This window comes from Oryzias latipes, chromosome 9 (genome assembly GCF_053564925.1).
Source record: "Oryzias latipes strain Hd-rR chromosome 9, Olatipes_Hd-rR_3.1".
NCBI lineage: Eukaryota > Metazoa > Chordata > Actinopteri > Beloniformes > Adrianichthyidae > Oryzias > Oryzias latipes.
The window spans coordinates 14,392,134-14,416,364 of record NC_136245.1 but is presented as its reverse complement, the minus strand read 5'-3'; the positions used below and the strand labels follow the sequence as shown (position 1 = coordinate 14,416,364).

The 24,231-nt window shown below is 41.9% G+C and overlaps 1 protein-coding gene across 7 annotated transcripts in view; it reads left to right on the top strand.

The window, feature by feature from the left end:
* ncor2 (nuclear receptor corepressor 2) overlaps window positions 1–24,231 on the top strand; it is a 93,689-nt gene that overhangs the window by 61,487 nt on the left and 7,971 nt on the right. Inside the window, exons 18-38 of one of the 7 annotated variants that reach the window (XM_078952702.1) lie at window positions 4,524–4,666; window positions 4,778–4,913; window positions 5,679–6,102; window positions 7,373–7,493; window positions 7,850–7,955; window positions 9,655–9,819; window positions 9,981–10,117; window positions 10,240–10,336; window positions 10,419–10,526; window positions 11,024–11,115; window positions 14,087–14,237; window positions 14,322–14,459; window positions 14,579–14,671; window positions 15,192–15,394; window positions 15,494–15,833; window positions 16,026–16,223; window positions 16,636–16,869; window positions 21,985–22,137; window positions 22,230–22,448; window positions 22,547–22,733; window positions 22,821–23,200. In XM_078952702.1, the coding sequence (XP_078808828.1) occupies window positions 4,524–4,666; window positions 4,778–4,913; window positions 5,679–6,102; window positions 7,373–7,493; window positions 7,850–7,955; window positions 9,655–9,819; window positions 9,981–10,117; window positions 10,240–10,336; window positions 10,419–10,526; window positions 11,024–11,115; window positions 14,087–14,237; window positions 14,322–14,459; window positions 14,579–14,671; window positions 15,192–15,394; window positions 15,494–15,833; window positions 16,026–16,223; window positions 16,636–16,869; window positions 21,985–22,137; window positions 22,230–22,448; window positions 22,547–22,733; window positions 22,821–23,200 (3,825 nt within the window). Of the gene's footprint in view, window positions 1–4,523; window positions 4,667–4,777; window positions 4,914–5,678; window positions 6,103–7,372; window positions 7,494–7,849; window positions 8,121–9,654; window positions 9,820–9,980; window positions 10,118–10,239; window positions 10,337–10,403; window positions 10,527–11,023; window positions 11,116–14,086; window positions 14,238–14,321; window positions 14,460–14,578; window positions 14,672–15,191; window positions 15,395–15,493; window positions 15,834–16,025; window positions 16,224–16,632; window positions 16,870–21,984; window positions 22,138–22,229; window positions 22,449–22,546; window positions 22,734–22,820; window positions 23,201–24,231 lie in introns of all 7 variants that reach the window. The other 6 variants (XM_023958649.2, XM_078952701.1, XM_023958648.2 and 3 more) reach the window with 6 other exon arrangements.

Here is a 24,231-nt window from a genome sequence, read left to right as displayed (position 1 = left end):
TTTGTGTGAGCATATTTGTAAATGGGTGTTGCATGAGCTTCATTTACTGATTTGAAATATCTGCCTGCGCTCTCTCAATGGTTTCTTCTGCATGCTATGCTTGTAACTGGGAGTCTGTTGCACCAGATTGAGGACAGGTTCTGCACTATTTACTGCATTTTCGAAACTGAGGTGTTTGTCAAATGTGACTTTTAAATTGTGATCGTTAAAATGCTGTTCATGTTGGTGTTGTCTGGATTTGCATCGAAGACGTTACTCAACTGAAATTCACCGCATGGCAACGGCGTTAAGTCTGTGTCATTTTGCCCTTTGTCACTCTTTAGCTCAGCCACTTTTTTTAACCTGCCTTATCTTGATCCTTTTGTAAGTAATGACCACTATCCTGAGTGGGATCTTGAAATCACGTTTAGTCCAGAGGTTTGCATCTTTTTTGTAGCAGAATGACTTGCAAAATGGACTTTTGTGTCTGCAGGCTTTCCTTATCTGGTTTCTTTTTTGATAACTGGTCCTGGCTTGGATTGAACATGGTCCTGAGTAGTAATCCTAGTTAATATCTTCAGTTCTATTCTACTGCCGTGGGATTAGTGGGGCACTCCGGCCCAGAGGATAAGCCTGGCTGCTGAGCAGAAGCAGGGCTTCTCTGAGGGGCTTATGTAACCACAGACCTCCAGCAACAGTACAGTTGGCTAAAGAGGAGGAGCCCCTCTAAATATTTTTTCCCCCCTTCTGACAATCTCACCTGCCAAAAGGTATTCCCCTGACTGGATCGAAACATGCTTTCCTCCACGTCCCTCACTAAATTGAATTATCTCGTCAAGCTGCTTTCCTTCATAGTGCTTGGCGTGTATATATTTTAAAGAAGCTTAGGTGTCCTGATGCTAATGTGTTTATCCCCTTGAGCTAACCAGATCTGAATAATGGCATTAATAGTGCTTGGCAGAACATTGGCACACTAACATATTAGATTTAGCCAGGTCAGAATGGGACCTCTAACAGGAGACGACTAGGATTTGGGATGTTTTTATGTCAAGTTCACTAGTCTCCACCCCCCCCCCCACCCCCCCCGTCTTTTTGCATGCCTAGAATGCGGAGCAAAGGTTGATGGACTGTGCTTTGTGGTTGCATGTGCAATCGCCTTGCTGTGCATTTATGTAAGTGCTCTAATAAGCCAGGCTTAGGTTGGGTGCAGGCAAGCAGCTGGATAATGGTCCTTGCACTGCTTGTGGGAGAAACCCATTTAAAGTCCCACTCCAGACATCTTTTGATCTATTGTAAAAGCTTTCTCCAATGTCTTTTAATTTGTGATTTTACAGTTTTTAGCTTAAAAAAACCTGTGGATTTCTAGGACATAGTTTCTGCAGAGCAGCATGTGTTCATTAGAAATTTGCTTCTGAGTTGTGGGCAGAACTGTTAGCGTGGAGGAACCCCGCCCCCATTTCCCATCATCCATCTGTTTACACGCTCCTCCGCTAGCTTACATCCCCTTCCAACCCCAACCTAACGTTCCTGGTGCAACATAAATGGCGAGCAATATTGGAGCTACCCAGCCTTACGGTTTTGAGCCAGATTCCAGCTTGCATGAGGAAAACAAAAATGTCAATGGATCTGTTCTTCTGCAAGTGGATGCATCAGAATGGTGTGTAGCAGGGAGATTGTGGCACCTACGACACATACTCAGAAACCCAATTTTAAGCTTAATTTTTACTGTCTGTCCTCCATGAGGAGAACATGTGAAAAACACCAAAAACACAATTTACACTATAGTGGGTCTTTAAAGCAGCAGCAGGTAGAGAAGGCCATATCTGCCTTCCCCTCTGCTGTCGCACTCTTCCTGCAAACACCCGCCAATCGAGAGCTGGCAACAGCACAGATTGGCAAGACCTGTGGAGAATTTGGCAAACACCTCTTTCCCCCAGTCACTCCCCCCTTTACTTTGTGTTATTATAAACTGGAGAGGTCACATTCAAGATGAAAAGCAGGTCAGTCAGGAAAAATGTGAAAGCCTTTATGCTTTCTCATGGTATCAACATCAACTCCCTCTCTGTCCCCCTCTGCCCCCTCTCCTTTCTCTGTGCTTACTCTCCACTTCTGTATCCTTTCCTCTCCTCCATTGTCTCTCTGGCTCAGTGGCTCTGCTCCCTCTATCTCTTTCCTCTCTCCTGCTGCTCTCTGTTTACTCTTGGACTGCCTCAATTTGTGTTTGTGTCTGTGTGCTAGAGTATTAACAGGAGAGACGGAGTGAGAGTGTGCGTGTCTGAGTGGGTAAGCACTCACTCCTGCCTTAGTGTGTGCGTGCGCGCACGCCTCTGTGCCTGCTGGCATAGTGAGGAAGGGGGAGGGACAGACTGAGGGGAAAAAGGGAGGGAGGAGGGAAAAAAAAAGAGATAGATGAGAGATCAGATGAGGGGAGAGAGAGGGAGGCTGAGCACATAGCGCCGCCCCACAGTCCCACTTTCCTGTGGAAGTCTTCCCAGACGACCGCCATTGGGGAGAGACACGGCAGAGAAGAACAGACCCGCACACAGAGGACGCGGTGGAGGGGAGAGGCCAGGAGCATGTGCTGCTTTGGAGCATGTCAACCTGACTGCGGCTCATGTATCACGCCAGCTGGCAGAAAGAGCGCTGAGACTGAGCTGTTTTCATCTCCTCTGCTTTGGCTCGGAAGGCCCTGCCCAGAGGAGCTTTCCAGCTGGCTCTCCAGAGATCAGACGGTCTGATAGCGCTATCCTGAACCGGGTCACAAAACAACGGCAGAAGTAACAGGCATGTGACAGACAGGGACGAAAACTTTCTGGCAGGACCAGGTGTTGATTGAGCTTTCTATTGGAAGAGCTGATGCCATTGCAGAGCCCTGATTGGGTGTGGGGCCACCACCTGTTTTAGTATTGCTCCTGCTGATTGGACGTGCCGTCCATGTGTTGCTGCAGCAACGAAGACCCTGAGTCGAATAGCTCTGCTGTGGATTTAGCAGTGTGTGTTTGCATGTGGGAAAATAAATAGATGCCATTATTGATTCCCTGTTATTGTTGGTTTTACAGCATGCTGAAAAGGGTTGTGTAGAAGTTTGAGCTTGACTCGGGGGGCTAATGTGTGGCCCTTGGAAGATGGCTGAGTGGGTAATAGCTGTTGGTAATGTGGTAAGCATCAGCCCTAATGGTTCTTTTTTTTTTTTTTTCCTGGAAAGGGTTTTCTAGTGTTGCCTGCATTTCCCGAAGTAAATCTTCTTGCCGAGCTACAAGCATTAGCAGTTCTGCAGCTTTTGGATATCAGACTCAGACTTGAAGATATTTGCTGAGGACTTTTTAGGCTGATTTTTATGTCTAATTATGTGCATAGTATGTCTTTCCATGTTTGAATAATACTTCGTGTGTCTGGCATGTAAAACATTGCAGTGAGTGATTTAAGCCTGAAGAGTTTCTATATTGATTGGCTGACTGACACTTTATCATAATCGGATGACATTTTCATGTCAGTATTCCGTGATCAAAGGTAATGCTGCTCATCTAACTTCTTTCTATTCGTGGCTCTAGTCTACAGGCTGATTCTTTCAGCTATCGGCCTCCCATGATAAATGAGATAGTTGAAATGACAGGGCTGTAAACGGCGTCCTTTCCTTTCCCGCGGGTCAGGTTCTTCCTCTCGTTCTTCCACCTCCTTTAAGTGATGAGATGCAGAGACCTGTGAACCCGTGTCCAAGGTTATCCCAAGATGTGTTGGCTGGATGCCCATGACCGACACTCCTCCCCCCACACCCCCACCCCCACCTCCCCCAGCAGCCTTTCAAGAGGCTGTTGTGTTGCCAGGTCCTGTCAGGCTGGCACAGGAAACAAGTGGGTGGTGTAAGCTAAGCCTCTTACAACACACTGTTAATGAGCTGCCTTCAGCTAACAGTAGACACTCAGAGGGGGGCACTTAGGGGCAAATTCTGCACCATCAGTCTTTCTTGCTCTGGCTCTCCCGTACATTTCTTCTTTTAGTGCACAGAGACTTTGCGTGTATTTGTGTGTGTGCATGCTTCTGTGTTTTTATGACAGGTTGATCTATCACAGCTCTGGCCCAGCGGGTGCCTGCAGACTCTTGTGTAAGACACAATCATGTGCTTGACTGGGTAGAGGACTACGGTTTCTTGGAATTGGGTCACATCAAAGTCAGTTAGAATATGACGCAGTCTGACCCCGGAGGGGAGAGTTAGTGATTTCTTTGGTGTAACTGACGGTTCACCTACCACATTTCAAATCCTCTCATACTTTGGCAGTTGTCTGTTGCCCTAGCCACATTTATTTATGCTGCTGTTGGGAGAAAAAAACAATCATTGTTTCTCTGTCATCAAAGCTAGCCAGCTTTGTTGACAGCTTTATAGAAACAATTTAACAATCAAATTTCAAGTTGAGACAAGTCCATATTGTGTAGTTTTTGTCTTTGTTTTTCCAGCTCCGTAGAGTAATTTTTGTCCACTGACTTGTGACTCTGCCTTTGTTTGGATACTTTTCCAATTCCTTTATCCCTTGTTTTGTTGACTCCAGGCCTTCTCCAGTATGGTAGGAATTGGTCCGCCATCGCCAAGATGGTGGGATCAAAAACTGTGTCGCAGTGCAAAAACTTCTACTTCAACTACAAGAAAAGGCAGAAACTGGATGAGATTTTGCAGCAGCATAAAATGAAATCGGTGAGCAAATCTTTCTAACTTGTATCAATTTATTTCAAACTATCTTAAGTTATATTTCTGTATTGGGTTGTATTTGTTATTTCTTTAATTTTGCTGTTTTCTTTTCACCAGGAGAAGGAGAGAAAAGCCCGACGAAGGGGCAAAGCCTTGCAGAATGAAGAAACCAGTGCTACATTTGTTGCAGAGGAGGAGATGGAGGGCTCAGGGGCCAGCTGTAATGAAGAGGAGGCCCCTGAGGATGGAGAAGGTATGGGAACTTTGATCCATGTGCCTGATATAAAAACATTTTTTCATAGTTTAATTTTATTTGTTTTTACATTTTGAATGGTTTATTTGAATAAAAGGAAATGTTATGACCACTGTCTACTACACCTAGAAGAAAAATATAGCCACCTCACTGTTATGAAATAGGTACCATCAAATGTTTAAAGCTTTTATTTTTCCATTTTTTTCCAGTGATTATACTGAAGCTATTCTAGCAGCAATATAAACTACTGATGTAATAACCAAATGAAATATAATGGAAGCATCTTCATTTATATTTTTGAAGAAACTCACAAATATAAAGGAGGTCACTGACTGCACTTAAAACTGCAGTTTTGCCAACAGTGACCATTTAGGTTTTTAGACATCTTCATCCTCCTTGCTGCACTGTAGCTGTTGCTGTGTCTCTTGATGTCAAAACAAAGCTGTAACCCGAGTTTTAAAAGAGGCACACCTTGCATGATGACGGAAACGTGCCAAGTCCCTTTAAGTTCTAACTATTGCCTGCATATCTGTAAAAGCAAGGCTCAAAAGAACTTTTGAACTTGTTAAATGTGGTATTCCATTTTGTTTGACTGTCAGTCATTTTAAATATACACCGGAATGTTTCTTCTGATTCATTTTAAGCTTACTATATGTGATCCAATACCATCAGACATGTATAGAACTTCAAATGTAAAGGAGTTGAGGGGGAATGTTGTTGATTTACTAAACATGCAATAATTGATTGCATGTCTGACTCCACCAGGTGGACCTAACAACAGCTCAGACACGGAGAGTTTGCCTTCGCCGCGCTCATCTGAAGACAGCAAGGCAAAAGACGAAGGCTCCAACAGGCCAAAGTGCAGCACAAACTCTGGGGTCAAGGAGGAGACCCAGGCAGACATGGACCAGGGAGGAGATGAGAAGCCTCCAGTTAAGGAAGAGGCAGATTCCGCCATCAAACAGGAGATGGACGCAGAGACTGAGGATCCTAACGGAGAGCAGCCAGCAGCACCCAGTGATGCCGCACATAAAAAACCTTCAACAGCAGAGGCGGATGAAGTCAAAAGCTCAGCAAAGAGCTCGAAAAAGGAGCATGCAGCCAAAACAGGCTCCCATGGGGACAGTGACTCTAGTGCCACTTGCAGTGCTGATGAGGTGGAGGAGACGGATAATACAGAAAAAAACAGGTGCAAATTTTATTCATGAACTAAGAAACACGTTTTTTTTTTTTTTTTAAGTTTTGGAAGTTCAAATGTGTTTCGAGATTTCAAAGATGTGGAAAGACGCCGGCTCTTTAACTCATATGGCTCCTAGTTTTTGAGTTTCTTGCTTGGTGTTCCACTTCTCTGGTCTACCGCAGCAGACATTAGAAAACAAAGCACTAAGGGTTTTGAAGTAGTATTAGTTGCCTAGTTACACTGTGCAGCAGTGAAGCCATATTTGGCAAGCCTCATTTGTGCATACGCAACAGGTTGCTCTTTTAATAAATGAAAATAGATATTTACCATTTTTAGCAAGTTGTCTATGAATGAAGCAAGAAGAAATGGATGTCAAAGTGCGTGGGAGGAGCCATTAGTCCTGTTAGCACAGTATTTGTTCCTTTTTTTTTTTTCCATGACAGCAGACTGCATGTACTGGCAGAGCTGAGGGAAAAGTTGCCCTTTCTGCCAAAGCAAACAAAGGGAGGGAGGATGTGTGTGTGTGTGGGTGTGGGTGTGGGTGTGTGTGTGTGTGTGTGTGTGTGTGTATTTTGTGTGCTTTCAGCAGATGTGCAATACATGGATGTGGTTTATTTATTTGTAATTATTTTCCACAGTCTGGGACTCTGTCAGGAGACTTCCTACCCATTCAGATAGACACACCCATACACCAATTATTTTCCTTTCCCCACATTATTCAAATATGTCATCCTTTCACATGTAATAAGGACATATGTCACAACGAGATTTTGAATGTAATCTACATTTTGTCTATGGGGGGCTCCATTAGTTTTTATTCTAGTCAGTACATGTACATGATGTTCAGTTTCTGTATCAGGGAGGAATGTCTTTTGTTGTGGTGGAAATGGTAAAAAAAAAAAAAAAATTAAAGCCTCATAAGGAGGTCAATGTAATAACTACTGAAAACTAATGGTTAAATATTTAGACTTAAAAGTTTAACTTGGAAATATTTCTTTGTACTGAAAAGAAAATGCAAATACCCTAAGGCTTTTACAGTAGTCTGAAGCACGTTTTGTTGCTAAACCTGTTTTTATTAATCTTAGAGTTAAATCGTTAAACTTCAGGGTCTAATCATGCCAAATTCTAGGCCAGATTGTTGTCAGTTAAAGTGACAACTTTCATCATCAGTTCTGTTTGCAAATATAGTAAACTAAAATGTTCTTAGGACCTTCCCAAACTGCTTTTTACCTATTTTGACTGCTGTTATTTTTTTCCTTTTTCTTTTTGTTGTGTTTAGAATAAGTTCTCCACGACCAAGTCTGCTGAACTACAGTCATGATGGAGTCATATCCACCCCACTGCAAAAGCCCATGGATCTGAAACAGCTCAGGCAGAGGGCCGCTGCTATTCCTCCTATTGTGAGTTGGAGTTGGGATTTTTCTTTATCTCTTAAAACACTGAGACATTCTGTACAGGACAAAGAACAAATCACACAAACCAGCCTAACCATGACTGCTGTATTCATACTCTTACACAAACACCATTATAACAGAGTTGTTAGGCATATTTTCTTTAAGATAAGACAGCTTGGGATGAGATCCCCAACATATTGGTGAAACTTTAGCTTACCAAGAAATAAGAGATGCCTGTAAGCTATCGTGTTGATCACATGCCGCATGTTGCTAACCATATGTCAGGATCAGGTAGGAGTTGGTTTGTGTTTTCTGTGTCATGTATGTAAGCTTTCTTATTGACCCTCTTTTCCTGCTTACAGACGCCTGAGGCCTCTGTGCAGGCCAGTCAGCAGAGTGGAAATGGGAAGGTTGTGTCATCCCACGATGCCCTGGCATTGTACCAGCGACAGATCACCATGGCTCATGGTGAGTCTTCTCAGGAGGTCAGACAGTTGCAGCAGCAGCAGCCACTTTTGGGCCAGCCAGGCAAACAGCAGCCTTATACCCCTCAGGCAGATAGAGACCGGGATTCTCTTCACAGCAGCAGCCCTCGAGTTTGCCCTCATTCTCCCTCCATCAACGAAAAGGATGGTACGCACCTCCACCAAGAAAGACAACTGCTTGTAAAGCCCTACCGATGTGTTTACCTGTAGAATTCATCTATTTTAGCTTTTCATAAAGTCTAGCATTTGTCCTGTCTTATGCTTCTTTTCTGCCCTTTTCCCCATAATGTGTGCGAGTTATTTATTTATAACTTAAGCTAATCTATGATCATGTCCAAACTTCACATGAATTTTTGCCACAGAACTGGTTTAACATGTTTCTGTCTTTTAGTTTTTTATAGCAGTGATATTTATGACTCATCAAACTTAAGATAATGAAGGATACCTTTATCTCACCTGTGCAGATGAGCAGTATTGTCTGTAGTAATAGCTGAAGAGTTTAAACCACGTACAGTTTTCCAATTTCATCAAACAAAACTGCTTTTTTGGACTTCAATTTTGAATAACTTGCATAATATTTTTGAGAAACTTCCTAGTAGAGGAGGAGAGCACTATTGCAGATTCCAAAATTTTATTTTCTCCAGTGTTCTGTGTAGCGTGACTGCAGGTTTCCAACAGAGGTGCTGTGTGTTACTTTGGTGAAATCGATTCTCAAGGATGAATGTCAAGAAGATTTGTGTTGCTAACAAATTAGCTTCTTATGTCAAACTGTCAAACAGTGAAGCATTACTATGTGCAAACATGCTTCAGTTTTTGATGTGGTGTTTAAAAACAAAACTATATTTGAGTACATTCCATTAAAACTATTACATTTATTTTTAAAGAAATGAAATCCTTGCCAAAGATGTGGTGCCTATTGTCTCACTTCGGATAATTTATGGGTATAAGATAAAAAAAATAATAGAATGGTTACAAAATGTAGGTCGCTGTAAATGCCATGACACACTTTTGAACTACCGGTAATTTATCTTGTGGACCAGTTTGCTATCTGCCGTCTGAACCTTTTCTGAGGTGTTTAAGCGTTTCTGGGACACTTGCGGAGTGTCAACTGATAAATGAAATGTAGGGAAAGCTCAGTCCCAGCTTGTTAAATCTGAATCTCTGAGAGCACTGAATCTGTTTTCTTTATAAAGGCTTCTTCATTTTTTGGAGGATGTTCCTGGGAACCCTGGAAGTCAAAGATGACATGTTGCTGTTGCCATGTTATTGCTTCTTTTTGTCTTTCACTTTCTTTTACAATGTCGTTATTTTCTGCCAGACTTCACTCATAACTTTTAAGCTAAGCTTTTTTCTCAGTGATAATGTGCCTTCTTTTGTGTCAATATTGGTCTTGTAGTTGATGTTTTATGTTACAAATTAAAAAGAAATGACCAGAAAATGTTGCTGCAAAAGATTACTGTTGATTTTTAGTTTTTGTTAGTTTTCTTTGTGGTTCTTTTCTCCTGTTCCGCAGCGTTATCTTTGTTGAGGCTCCGACAGTTACTTCTAGGTTGTGGGAACTTTCACAGCATGCACAGAGTGGCTCGGTCCACTTACAAGCAGCTTTACCTTCCACATGCCTTGTCTCAGTGGGTTTTGTTTATAGTATTTCAGTCTTGACTTTCTGTGTGTTGTTTTTGCAGAGAAGTCCCCAGCTTTCTCTCCACATGCTGAAGCCAAGAAGCAAGCAGGGGGCTCTGACGATCTCAGAGCCTCAAACTTTGGCCGCTCGGTTCTCTCTCCCTACCCCATGTCCCCACGAGACATGACCAAAATCAGTCACGATCAGCATCTGCTCCACTTCAACAGTGAGTCATTTCCCATGTTATCCCATCTTTCAGACCTCTACAGGCATCATGTGAGCGTGTGCAGCATTGATGGCGTTTATTTTGGGAAGAGACTTAGTTCTTGATGCTTTTTTTCCATCCTTGTTTTCTGTCTCTCAAATTTCAAACGTGTTGTCTTTCAGCGTTCCAGCAAGCAGGCCACCCGTCGCTCTCTGCTCTGCCACAGGACAGTGTTAGGCTAGCAGCTGTGAGGCCCCTCTCCATGCCAGAGCCGCCCCCTCTTATTTCCTCTTCTAAACCAGGAGGCTCCATCACACAGGTAAGATCTCAGAAAAATCAAAGATTTTTTAAACATTATTTCTCTCTATAAAATAATAACTCCACATTTTTACTCTAATGTGTTTTTATTTTCTTTCAAAAATGTACAACTACATTTTACAGGGCACCCCTGTGCAGTTGCACAGTCCAGCTCATGGCTTGGACCATGCAAAGATGACTCCCACGGCCATGGGGATGCCTTGGATGGAGAAAAAAGCAGGTAGATTAAAAAAATAAATAAAAGATAAGTGCATTTACCTTTAAGATTCAATCTTATCTCACTATAGTGTTCTTTTCTACAGGTACTTTCCCAGCAGTAAAGCAGGAACAATTGTCACCACACAGCTCATCCTCCCAATCTGATAGCATGCCAACCCAGCTGGCTCCTCATGAAGTTGCTTCTGGACGAGGTGGGTGTCGCACCATTTCTCCTGTCTTGTTCTTTGATTTTTTTGTCAATTTTTTTATCGTCTGCTGTTTGCGAAAATGTATGTATTATTTTTCCTTCACTGGAAATTTGCATTGAAATGAATACAATTTTTCAATTGTTAACGTTCGTTAACTTTCCATTCCCTCTTAATTACAGGATTTAAAAGTTACTTTCGCCTGAATTCTCATGCACTAAAGGTTAAAACCTGTTCAAACCTCTTTTTAGAAGAGCTCGACATACTTAATTGCCCTTGCTAGGTTTAAGTCTAATCTAGGGGTTTACATCTATTTGAATAAATATGAGGACATGTAAGTACTCACGTTTAAATGAAACGGAAAATCTTAGAAAAACTTTGAATGTTGAATCTTTGACAGTGTGTCAGCAGTTCAAGAAGAGTTTGTCAATATTTGTCTGTAAAATCCTTGACTTGTAGTGACAACAGTTTGTTCCCTTTAAACATTTACGCTTCTCCCCCAGGCGTCCAGGGTGGTAGCATCACCAAAGGGATCCCAGGGACCAGACTGCACCCAGAATCTGCAATATCTTACAGAGGGGGCTCCATTACTCAGGTAACTTTCTCTTACTATACTTGCATTAGCGGACAGTTATAATGTTTAAGCAATTGTTGACAGAATGACTTACTCACTCATCTATGTTTTGTTTGAGTGGGTGACTAAAGTCTGGAGTTTTAGCTCAGTCTTTTCTTAAAGCTGTTATTGATCTCTCTTTAATGTATTTCCAATCTGGCTTTAACCATTCTTAAAGTGCCGCTCCAATCATCTCTTGATCTATCGTAAAAGTTTTCCCAGTGGTCTTTTAATTATGATTAATTAGTTTTTAGCCCAAATCAAAAATGTTGTGTAGTTTTCTAGTACATAGTTTCTGCAGCGCGGCAGAAGTTCATTAGAAACTCGGAGTTGTGGACAGGACTGTTGACGTGGAGTAACCCTACCCCGGTCTCCTCACCGGTGCAGAACAGTAGCTTTTGGCTCACCCTCTGTATTTTCTACATCACAAATAAGCTTTTTTTTCTTCAAGCTCTTGATTCACAATGATTGGAATACAGAAATAATCAGAAATGCAATTCGAAACAGAATTTTCTAAGTCCTTCATCCTTAGAACCCCCCCCCCCACAAATATGTTAAAAACACCAAAAACATGATCTTCTTTGCAGAGAGTCTTTAAAACCACGATGCAGTTCCGTCCTTGTTAGTTTTTGTTTGACGCAGCTGATTGTTCTGTATGTCGGTAAAGGGTGACTGTGGTGCAGTGGTTGAGCAGTTAACCTCTGATCAGAAGTTTGGTGGTTATAGGTTGGCGCCAGTGTTCAGCAGTGGAGCCGCCATCAGTGTGTGAATGTGTGACTGCCTGAGTGAATGAGGCTCTGACTGTAAAGCACTTTGTATCTTTTTTGAAGGTAGTAAAGCGTTATATAAGTAGACATTTTTACCATTTATATTGTTATGCTTGGTGATCCAATTCTGGTTGAGTGATAATTAACATTCTCGCTCAATAATGCATTACAGCTATTAACTCGCTTTTGAGACCATGTGAAACAATCAGTCATAGTTTAGATTTAAAAAAGGCTAGTCTTTGAGTTAATACAGATAAATTACAAAAGTGGACTAAGGTTAATGAGAACTGCAAGAGGCTGATCAACTTCACTGGTAAAGTGAACTGAAACCAACACTGTTAACTGGGTTAAGGTTCACGATAACAGCATATGTCTAACGCGCAGCTGCACTTTTCCACCACTCCTGGTGCTTCAGGTTAATTTTGCTCACATTGATGGGATTTTTGGCCTGTGAACACGACGCAAAGCCACTGAAATCAAATTTAGCCGCTTGTGTGCAGCCCTGTATTAGTGATCAAAGTGATGAGAAGTCATGAGGCAAACCGAGCGCTGTGGCACTGGATTTCCGCACTGCTGTGTGACATAACCACAGCTCTTGCATGGCCTTGTTGCCCTAGCAACAGGTACACACTGTACTGCATCTGTTCCCTCTTTTTATTTATTTATTTAGTGTGCTCTAGATGATGGCTTAATCTTATCATTGATATGCCCACTTGTGTGTCACCACTAAATGGCTAATGAGAAAAAAAAATCTGAGGAGGCAAGCTATCACGATATTAATAAAAGGGAGATAAGTAAATGATTGAATGCAATCTATCCATTTGTTTACTTTGCAGCTGGCTGTACTGATAAGTGAGTTTTGTGTGTAAGCACTCAGATATGGCGGTGATGTATTTTCTCAGAGTGTGTGCAGAAGCTGCTGAAGGCCTTGAACGTTGTTCTTTAACCGCTCTGGGTTAAAACCTTTTTGCATGTTTTAACCTGCTGCCACCTCAAGGGGGCAGTGTTAGGGGAACTCTTGATTGTGTGTGTTGGCCTTGTAGCTTCAAGACAAAAGCTATTGTGAATGAAATCTAGTGTGTAGAACCTGGGATGGGATGAGTTGTTGGAATATTTACTTGATGAAGAGAGAACTCTACCAGAGGCAAATAAAGTGTTAGTTTTCTTTCTTTTATGATGAACTGTTTAAATTTCTCACTTAAAAAAAAAGGGTGCAAAAACAGACTTTTCGGTGCTGGCAGCAGATAAATGGCAGCATCTGTGTTGTGGTTTTTGCGCTTTACTGCTAAAGTGAACATTGATCCAGTCACCATTCAAACCAAAGTATCACCGCTGAGTTATCTGAAAGACTGCATTCAGTCCTGCCTACGTCTTTTTTGAATACCCACAAAAAAGAAACTTCCCTCAGCATGAGGTGAGATTGTTGCTGACATAAACAAGCTCTCCATCACCGCCACCCAAACCTGTAAACAAACCCCCCTCCCTTTGGATAAACACTTCTAGGAAAAGCTGCAGCCGAAAGATTAAAACTGTGCTCTCAGCTGCTGCCATGTGCCATGGTCAGCTGTCTGCCTCTGTTCTCATCTGTTCAGCCATCAGTCAAGGAATATGAGCCACACACTCAGTATGAATGAGGTGTTTCAGAAGTAAAGCCTTATGTAAGGTCGCGTTTTTGAAATTACCCGTTTATCTTGGTTTTAGTGTTGGTTTAAATGTAACTAATACAAATTATCTGCTTAAAATCAGAGTCCTAGAGTTAGTCAACAAAACTACAGTATAAAGTGTAATACGGTATTGAACCTCATACATAGTAATGTGCCCCATTCATTTTTTTTATACCACATTTTAAAAATTTATAGGTAATAACTTAAACCAAAAATAGAGTAAAAATCAAACTAAAAGCATTTCTACTCTCTTTTAGATGTTTACCTGAAAGTCAGAGCATTCAGCAGAGATTATTGGAAATGTCACAAAGCCAGGTGCTAAGGCTTTCACAGAAGTCAACCAAGAGCTTGTTTTCCAAGAAGTAGACTTGTCTTTTTATGTTGGATTGTCATGGAGAGATGATTTTCATTAGGTTTCTTGGTCAATATTGATAGAAGTCGAGGTGGTGTCTCTGTATGCCTGTGCTTAAAGCAACAAACCAGGGCCAGTAATTACACTGCATTTTTTTCTCATTACTTCAGGGGACACCGGCTGACGTGTTGTATAAGGGAACCATAACACGTCTAATCACGGAGGACAGCGTTGGTCGAGCCGAGAGAGAGCGGGATGATGCTCTGTCTAAAGGGCATGTGGTCTACGAGGGCATAAGCAGCCACATCCTCACATACGACCGTGAGAGCAGTCAAATCAACATCTAGCTGACCTAACAAAAGCTAGGCTTTACTTTGTTCTTATTGAGCATTTTGTCACCTGTAGGTCCCCCATCTCAGACCCTTAAAGAAGATGGCAGAGGCTCAGGACAGTCTGGGGAAATTTTAAGCTTGAAGCGTCCTTACGATGTGATGGAGGGAAGCAGAGGGCTGTCTTTGAGGGACTCCTCCGTCAACTGTGAAGGTAAGACACAATCCAACTTTAGCACGATGAGACCCTTTTATAAAAAAGTTGAGCTCTTGTGGTAAAACGAAGTCACTGGATTTTTATCTCACAATTGTCTTCTTCCGTCTCCTTCTCAGGCCTGATTAGTCGAGCCATGCCTCACGATAGAGACAGTCCACACCACACACCTTACAAGGAACCTCACCACATCCATGGCTCCATATCACAAGGTAAGATGGCTGCCTGCTTAAAACAACACATTTTCTTTTCTTTCAAAAAGAGAACTTGGTCTGTAAAAAAGGTTTGAACTATAAATACATACTTATTTAATGTCCTTTGAAGGCATTCTAACTGTATCTAACCTTGATTATATTTTCCAATTTAAAAAAATGGAAGTATAGTAAATACATGGGGAAGTTTGAATATGATCAAAAAACAACAAATGTGTCTAGTTCATATCTGCTGAGCTGTAGACCACAGGGCTGTAAATATCTAACAAACTATCACATAGCATGCAAGGGAACTTTTCCACTGATGCTTTGACACAAAAAACACACATTTCACTGCTCAGGTTGAGTGAAAGCATGGCTTTACAAACAGCTGGTTTTGGTCATTAGGAGCAGGAGCATCTTGGTGACAGTAAATGTACCGTTACTGTGACAATTTCAACATGTGTGCTAATCAACCAACCAGCCAACAAGACTATTGACCTGTAAAAACAATCATCTAATCAGTTTCTTCTTACTTCAGGTATTCCTCGCCATCTCGATCCTCAGGATGGATACCTGAGGCGGGAGGCCAAACAGATGAAGAAAGAGCCCTCCCCGTCCCGCGGGGCTGGTTCCTTGTCCGACCCAATGAAGGGCAGAGAAGCCAGCGTGACCACAGTGCAGGAGCCGGGGCGCTCCATCCACCTCATTCCAGGGGGAAGTAAAGAGGGAATCATAGCACAAGTATGATGATGATGATGATGATGAAGATGATGGTGGTAACGCTTGTGAAGGACGACTATATGAATCTCCTTACTATTCTCTTTTTCTACGGCTCTTCAGGGAACAAGCGTGAAACAGGAAGCATCTGGCTCAGGGAAACGCCATGATGTCCGATCCATCATGGCCAGTTCGCCACGTTCTTACCACAATGCACCACCCCATCTAGAGATGCGGACTGAGAGGAGCCGATATGAGGAAGGGCCTAAAGGGCGGCCTAGTGCAGTTGTCAGCTCAGCAAGTCCCATACCACGATCATCTCCCCTGGGATCAGAGCAGGGAGGCAAAGCCCATCACAGCCCAGTGGGTTATGAAGACAAAAGCAACTTAAGGACCCCCTACCCTGGACCCTCACATCGTGGCTCCCCACTGTCTCGAGAGGCCGGCCAAAGGCAGCATGAGGGTTGGTATATTACAGACAGCCAAAGCAGCTGTTATGTGACATAATAGTATTAAACTAATCTATTAAAAAAGGATGTGCATGTTCCAGATGTCAGAGTATTTAAGCATGTAATTCGTTTTGGCATATATATTGAGCTTAAACTTGATTCTAAAGCAGTTTTTAATGTGGTATGTCTTTTTGTCTTTACGCAAGGTTCCAGTAAACATCCCCAGCAGGAGCGCAAAGCCACACCAACCCCCCGAGAGATGAGTTCTACCAAATCGCCCCTCTCTGCAGATCAGACCTACGAGCGTCTGCTGCAGAGTCTGGGAGCCTCAGCAGAGATGTACCGGCAGATCCCCTTAGCCTTCGATCCTGCAGCGCTGCCGCGTGGAATCCACATAGAGCCAGGTCTGTCTGCAGTCTGTGACGGCTCAAAGAAAAATGAAATAGTTTGGGATTGAATGTTAGGTTGATGCTGCTACAATGTGTTGATTAACATTAAAATATTACAAACACTGTTTTTAATTTGACCAAAAATAAATAATATCCGATTACTATTGCTATGAATGAATAAGTAGCATTTTTGCATTTTTTTTTCCTTCAATCGAAAGAATAATAAAGCTTTTATTTTGTTATTTCATGGCTGCAAGGCACAAATGACAAATATAGATGAGTAACAGACATGTTTGTGTCTTCTGCTACAAACCTTAAAAAGAGGAAAAGAAAAGAAAGGATCTGTGTGGTTTTTGATTTGGATACATGGATTTGATTTCTAAAAAGGGTTTCCTAGCAGATGTTTCCTGTTCTCTCTACACAGCAGCCTATTACTTGCCTCGCCACCTAGCGCCCAACCCAGCGTACCCTCATCCCTATCCTTACCTCCTCCGAGGCTTTCCAGACACAGCAGCTTTGGAAAATCGGCAAACACTGTTCAACGACTTCATCACCTCTCAGCAGATGCACTCGTGGCCTGCAGCGCAGCGCTCAGACCTGCTCAGGGGCATTCCTCCTCGAGACCAGCCCCTTTCTTTGCCCTTCTCTGCTACACCACGCGGTAAGAAGGTCGGCTTTGTAGCCACACCACTATACTCTCGCTGAACTGTGTGACACTATCTTACCCTCCAAGAGAATATCTTTGTGGAGCATGGTGGGATCTCCGTTTCCAGGAACTATTTTTAAACTGCAGCGTGCTTTTTGGTAAATGTCTTTCATTGTCAAACAGTGCAAAAATTGTTCAAGGCTGATTGGTTTTTTTTAGAGAAGAGATGCATTTCTTTTTTAATCTAATCAATTAGAACCTTTTATTTTATATTTTATTGAAGTTTCTTTTCTGTGCAGCTCCTAAGTGTATCCTCTGCCGAGTAAAATACAGCAACAGGTTAAAGGTGAAACAGATTTTCATCTTCCAATGTCTCCTGGTGTTTACTGATCAGTCCACTGGTCCCCAAACTTCGCCTCGTGGGCCAGATTCAGCCCGCCTCCACATTTGGCTCGGCCCACTACACATTATCACCCACACATGATTTATTTATTTACTTTTTTCAGTCTGGTGCTGCCATCAAGACCCGCATAAAACATCGCAGTTAACCCTTCGCTGTCTCACTGATTCTTTTATTCCAATATTATGCTACTTTTTCTTTTTTTTTCTTTTTCCTAACTGTGGATCCTGTTCTGTGTACTGATTGGCTGAATACCTTGTCAATCAATCTCCTTTGTGCTGTGTCTCTTGTGCACAAACGTGCAGTTCTCCAGATAAATCTTTGTTAGATGCGATTTTTGTTTTCATTAAATAATCCTGGACTTATTTTTCAATGAAGGTTGGAACTTTGAGAGTTTAAACAGGACAATAATAATAATAATAATAATACGCCTAAACCCGATACGGGTAAAACACTTTAAAGCATAAATAATAAAGACAAATTCTATCAAGTTCAAATTCCATTCAAGGCTTTCTTTCGTGCTCGGTGCTCCTTTCTTCGGTTATAGCTTGCAATACGGTTTGCATTCACGGCTTCACAAACATTTATGATGGTTCTTCTCCAGAGCGGTCGGTCGGCAACCAACTCCTTCCATTGATCTAAAACTCCTCCTGACTTCAGAATACTTTTACAAGTGTCCTTATATCTTAGTTTTGGTCGACCAACAGGACGAATACCATCGTCAAGTTCACCATAGAGGAGGGATTTTACAGGACGATTGTTATCCATTCTAGATACATGACCGAGCCAGCGCAAACGACTTTTAACTAAGGTGATTTCAATATCCTCAGCATTCGCTCGCTGTAACACCTCTTCGTTGCTTATGTAGTCGTTCCACTTTATCCTTAGTATTTTCCTCAGATGACGCTGTTGGACTGTCCGAAGCTGATTGATGTTATGTCGGTACAGTGTCCAGGTTTCGGAACCATATGTAAGTAATGGCGTCAAACATTGGGTATAAACTTTCAGCTTTGTCGAGGGTGTAAGGTCATGGGAATCGAAAACACGTTGACGTAACCGACCGTACGCAAATGATACAGCTTGTGTACATGTGACTAGTTCCTCTTTTACTGAACAGTCGCTGGTAACAATGCTCCCTAGGTATTTGAAACGGTTTACATTTTTGATTGGCTTGCCGTTGATGAAAAACTGCTCTTCCGGACCAATGCACATAGTTTCAGTCTTTTGGATATTGATAGACAGACCCATTCGTTTTGCCATGTCGTTGTATGCCGTTAGCAATGTCTGCAGACCAAGTGAGGAGTCGCTAAAGATAGCGATGTCATCAGCGTACTGTGCTTCTCTGATAAAGTTAGTAAAGGTTTTGGTTTTGGCTTTCAATCTCTTTAAGTCAAAGAGATCACCATCGTAGCGGAATCTAATTTTGATACTGAATTGTTGGCTAATATTTTTGTATGCAAGTAGAAGAAGAACTGAAGCATAGATACCATACAGTGTGGGTGCTAACTTGCATCCCTGTTTCACACCACTGTTATATTCAAACGATTCGGTCAAGACTCCATCGACAATAAGACGGGCATTAACTTGAGAATAAAGACTTTGAATCAGCCTGACGAACTTTGGTGGACAGCCGAGCTTACTCAAGATTTTAAAGAGAAAGTCCCTGTTTACGGTGTCGAAAGCCTTGGTTAAAATCAACAAAAACAATGTACATGTTTTGACGTTGTTCTTTAGCTTTTTCCATAAGTTGTCTGAGAGTAAAGATTCCATCAATGGTACTTGAGAGTTTAAACAGGACAGACAGGTGTGAAAATGTTCAAGTACATCTCGGAAAAGTTTAGGAAGTGGGTATTAGAGGTTTTTTACTTCCTTAAAATGTCTATAATCCTTCTTTGCAGATTTCCCCCATCACAAGTTATTTTAGTAACTCCTGCAATAAATGAGGGAACGCTGTATGGAATTGCACAGCTACAGCCAAAGACAAAAGAATTAAACTATTTTTTTTCCATTTGCGCTGGATGAGAGCACAGACGTGCAGGACACAGAAGTTTAGCGCAAACTGTAGGAGCTGGCAGCCCTCCAATAACTCTAAGGGACTATGATTATGTGTGGCTCTCTGGAAAACCAAAACGCTTCAGAGTCGTTCTGCGATTGTTGGCCTACAAACACATCAGAGAAGAAAAAAGTGATGTGACCCTCACAAGAAAAGGTTTGGGAACCCCTGGATTAGTCAACGGTATGGCAGCTGGTTATATCCTGCTGCTAATGTTTACATTCAGTTTTCCACATGGTTCCTTTGTCATGATGCTGGAGTTTCCCTCTGGTATCATGACAAAGGGGGTCAGGGGAATCCAGCTGTTACATTAAAGCAAAGGGGTCCTCCAGGAAGGCCAAGACTTTCCAGAATCACCCTTTTTCTGTTCTCTTAGTACTTTAAGATGCAAAGGAATTATAGTAATTAGCCTTTTTTGATATTTAGGGAAGAATATATAACACATAAATAGATTTAAAAGGCTTAAAACTTAAAAAGTTCAAAATTATATTCAATATTCTGCTTTAAATAATAAGTGAATAATGAAATGTAACAACAGACAGATGAGTCTTTCACCATTGTGCAGCTCTGTTTTTAAGGCGGTCAGTTGAAATGAGTTGAAGGAAATACTCTTGGATAAGACAATAAACTGCTTTTAGAAATGCTTTTCTCCATTGCATTACTGCATGAATGTTTTGCAAGAACTTTGAACTGTAATCAGTGTTTGTGGAGTCTGGACTGTAGACGAGAACAGCAAACTCTATGACGTACAGATTTTGGTGGGGGGGGGGCTGGTTTCATTTTAGATGGCTTTATTGGTTGCTGCCATAGCAACTCGTCTTATGGGTTCTCTAGCTGTAAAAAAAGCATAATCATTAATCAGTCACACAGTAAAACAATCCAGTTAAAGATGATTTTACAACATATAAAACTAAATTCGCTTCACTTAATGCCAATATTTTGTCATCCGATTTCTATTGGGCGGTGTGAAGGATGTGGTGATTACATAAAATAGAATGTCAGATAAAATTAATCAGTGACATCTTTTGATATAATGATGTTAAAAGTCCACAGGACTGTGGGGGCAAAGTTTACTAGACACCAAACTGCATTCATACGTAAAGGGAAAACAGCAGGAAATGTGTGTACTTTTTGTGCAACAGCAGGATGCCCTTTTAGGCATTTCTTTTTTTTTTTTTTTTTTTTTAACTAAAGTGAAACACTACCAGTATCAAAAGATTTGGAAAGCAGTGATCTTCCTCCCTATTAGTACCCTTCTATTTTACTAATTTTTAAACCAGTTGTACTTCAACAAACAAACAATAAACATGTTCTTCCTTTAGGCAGTAGTAAATTTGATCAACTGAAGAATTACCTTCATTAACATTTGTAAGCTTCATAAAGAATCAGCAGTGAGCTTATTCCAGCATATCAGTAGGAAAAAAGCCAGGTGTTAGCATGTTCACCTGTAAAAAAAGATTCTTGATAGCAAAGGAAAGTCACAACCCGCTTTAATACATAGTAATAAAAATCTATTTTACTAAATGAAGGAGGTTCTGGGACTGCAGAAATGTCAGCCATTTCTGCACTGCTCCACCTGCTGTGCACATCACTCTTTAAGTTATCTTATCTGCTGTAGTATCTTAAGACTGCTCCCTGCAGATTGTTAAAAAAAAAAGTCACACTAAACAGTCCTGCATCAAGGAAAGCTTTGACAAGCTGGATTCATTTCAGTTTTTGTTACTGAAACAGAAACCAGTCTATCTGATGGAGCACCAAGTCTTTGTTTTACATTGAATCTGAATTCTGAAAGGTGGACTGCAGTTTATCTGTGATGAATGATGCTTGAAATATTACTGTTCAGAAACCGTCTGCAGAATCTGTGCAGTCTGCTTCTCATTTGGTGCAGTTTCACTTCCATTTTGTCAAAGCCTTTGTGAATTTACAAAATCAATCAGAATCTTTCTTTTTTTTCCCCACTCTTTTGATCCACTATATGGATCCTACACATTGAGTATTGGCTGATGCTTTCAAATTTGGCTTTTGAGATTCCCAAATAAATCCAAGATATAAAAGCAAGATCATCTTTTGATTTGCTTTAAAAGTGTTGCCAGTTGTCTATAAATCTTTACTATGCTTTTTTTTTCAGCCCAAATCCTCTGTGGTTTTTTAGGACATAGTTTCTGCAGAGCGGCAGAAGTTCATTAGAACTTCGTCTCTGAGTTGCGCACGCCCACCCACATTTACCATCAATAATCTGTTTACCCGCTCTCCTGCTAGCTTACAGCCCCTCACAACCCCAACCTAACATTTATCTTATCAACTTTGACATTAACAGACTTTGTCTGGTCTTTTCCTAGCCTCACTGACTCTGAGATGGCAGTTTGATGTCTGTTTTAGACACTTTTACAAACCTGTTTAGTTTGCAATTTTAACTTTATATCTATACAGATTAAGCAAAAATCTATCCAATTTTTCTTTTTTTCATGACAATTGTTTCCTAAATGTCCAGGCTCCTCAGTACTTTAAAAATTAACAAATTAACTGAATCCTTCTGAAACAGGTAGTTATAACACAAATAGAAATGTTAAAAATTGAGCTTTTTGTCAACAAGATGAAAATTTTTTTTTTTTAATTTACGCATATTAAGATTTGACGTTGCAGCATTCTTGACAGTTTTTTCTGCTCTGTCCTTTAGGAATCATCGATCTTTCTCAGGTGCCGCACTTACCTGTCCTGGTTCCTCCCACCTCTGGGGCAACTGGCTCACCAATGGATCGCATCACCTATATCCCAGGGACAAGCACCCCTTTCCCTGGCAGGCCTTACACCACCTCGCCTATCTCCCCTGGTATGAAGCGTTCTATCCAAAACAGCAAGCAGAAAGATTGGAGGTGCTTCTTATCATGTTTCTGTCCTCCCTTTTTGAATGTCTTTCTTCAGTTGGCTCCTCCCATATTAATAAAATGCAAGGATCTTCAGAGCGCGAGCGGGAAAGGCCCCGCGAGCGGGATAGGGACCGGGATGGACGAGATCGTGAACGCGACCGAGAAAAAGAGCGAGAGCCAGAAAGGGAAAGAGACAGAGAACCCATCAGAGAACGTGACAGGGAAAAAGGGGGATCTCTGGGAAATGTGGAGCATGCTCCAATATGGCGACCAGGTATGGAAAATATTGTGTTAAAGTTGTTAGTCTGCAAGATCACTTTGAGGAAAAACCCAATCTCTGTTTCCAACACTGAAAATTGTGTGTTTTACCAGGTACAGAGCACAGCTTATCCAGCAGCAGCAGCAGCAGTGGGAGATCTGCACCCCAGCAGTACAGTCACCAGCAGTCCCCGGTGTCGCCTCGTACCCAGGAGAATGTTCAGCAGCGGCCCAGCGTTCTGCACAATACCGGGGGCAAAAGTCTTTCTGTTAGTGAACATTCAAACTCATCTGTGTTACGGTAAGATGACATTTGGCTCTGCTTTTACCAGAAAATAAGAAGAATACGTTACTAAACTTTTTTTTTTTTTGTTTTGTTTTTTGACAGGACTGGACCCCCAGGGTCATCCCGCTATCAAGGCTACCCTGCTCATCTCCAAAGGACAAGTGTGCCCCCTGACTCATTTCCACCTGCTTTGGACTCCAGCATAACCAAAGAGCAGAATCGTGACGGAGGCAAAAGCAGAGGTCTACCCAAGCATATGCAGGAGCAGCACGGACCCTCCAGTAAATCTGAGCCCAAGATGTCCAGCACCAGTCCAGGATTAATATACCCCGGGTCTTATAACCCAGCCTCAGGCCGCCCACAGCACCTGCTGTCTCACCAGTCTGAAAATCCTTCTGGTCGCGGGGAAAGCGGCACTCCTGGTAGAGACAAGACTCAAAATAAAGCGATTGCTATTCAGGAACAGGAGCTCAGATCACTCGGTAAGACCCTATAACCAGCTCAGATCAAGAGAAGCACGTTTTTAAGCTCTGGAGAAAAAAAACCAATCATTCACTATTGGTTAGTTGTCTGGTTCATAGCAACTGGGCTTAAAAGGGTTATGCTGGATATTCCAGCACATCTTTTGGTTCTCATCTTCATTTTTTGTAAATATGATTGACGTTGATCAGAGGCACCTGCTCTTTCCATATGGCTGCTGCTTTTAACTGGATATAGAAATAAAAGAAGACCCAGAATTCCTTTATGCCCCATGATCATCCCGACTCGGGTCGCTTTGACCCTGTTTGTGTATTGACTCTTCATATATAAGGACTCTATTTCACCAACTCCTGTGTCAATAGTTGTTTGAAACCCCAAGTACTGTTGAGGAGAGTATTTGTGACTCACAAGTGAAGTGAACTTTGAAAACTGCTATGCGAGTAGTTTCATCAGTCATGAAACCCTTTACCATCCTCATCCTCTGGGATGACAGAGGGCAATGCTGCTGCAGAAAAGTGTGGGGAAGGGGAGGGCCAAGGCTGAGTAGACTGTAAGTCATTTTGGAGGGGGGGGGCTTTGCATGTTTCTTTTTATGGTTCACGGTAACACGCTCATTTTCTTTGGCCTGGATCTGTTTCCCTCACACTGGAAGCTCTCGTTTCTCTTTGCTGAGCCTCCAGGAGTTTGTCGGTTCGGCTGTGATTTCACCTCATTTCCTGCTTAAGGAGCCATTCGCCACATCTGTATTTGTTTGACCCAAAGCGCCCCCTGCCAACTGCATGCTCATTCACATGCACGCTTCGAGCTGCTATAACCATCAAGAAACATTTTGGGGGCATTCAGAGCCAAATAGTGCACTTGTTAATGCACTCATAAACTAGAAGGCACAGAGGGATGCAAATGAATGTAAAATGTTGCCGGCCTTTTTGGAATCTTTGTTATGGACACACACTCAGCTCATGGTTAAAAATACATCTGTGGGATAGTTTCACAACAAGTTGGGTTTTTTATTTAGCGTGAAGTGAATAGATTT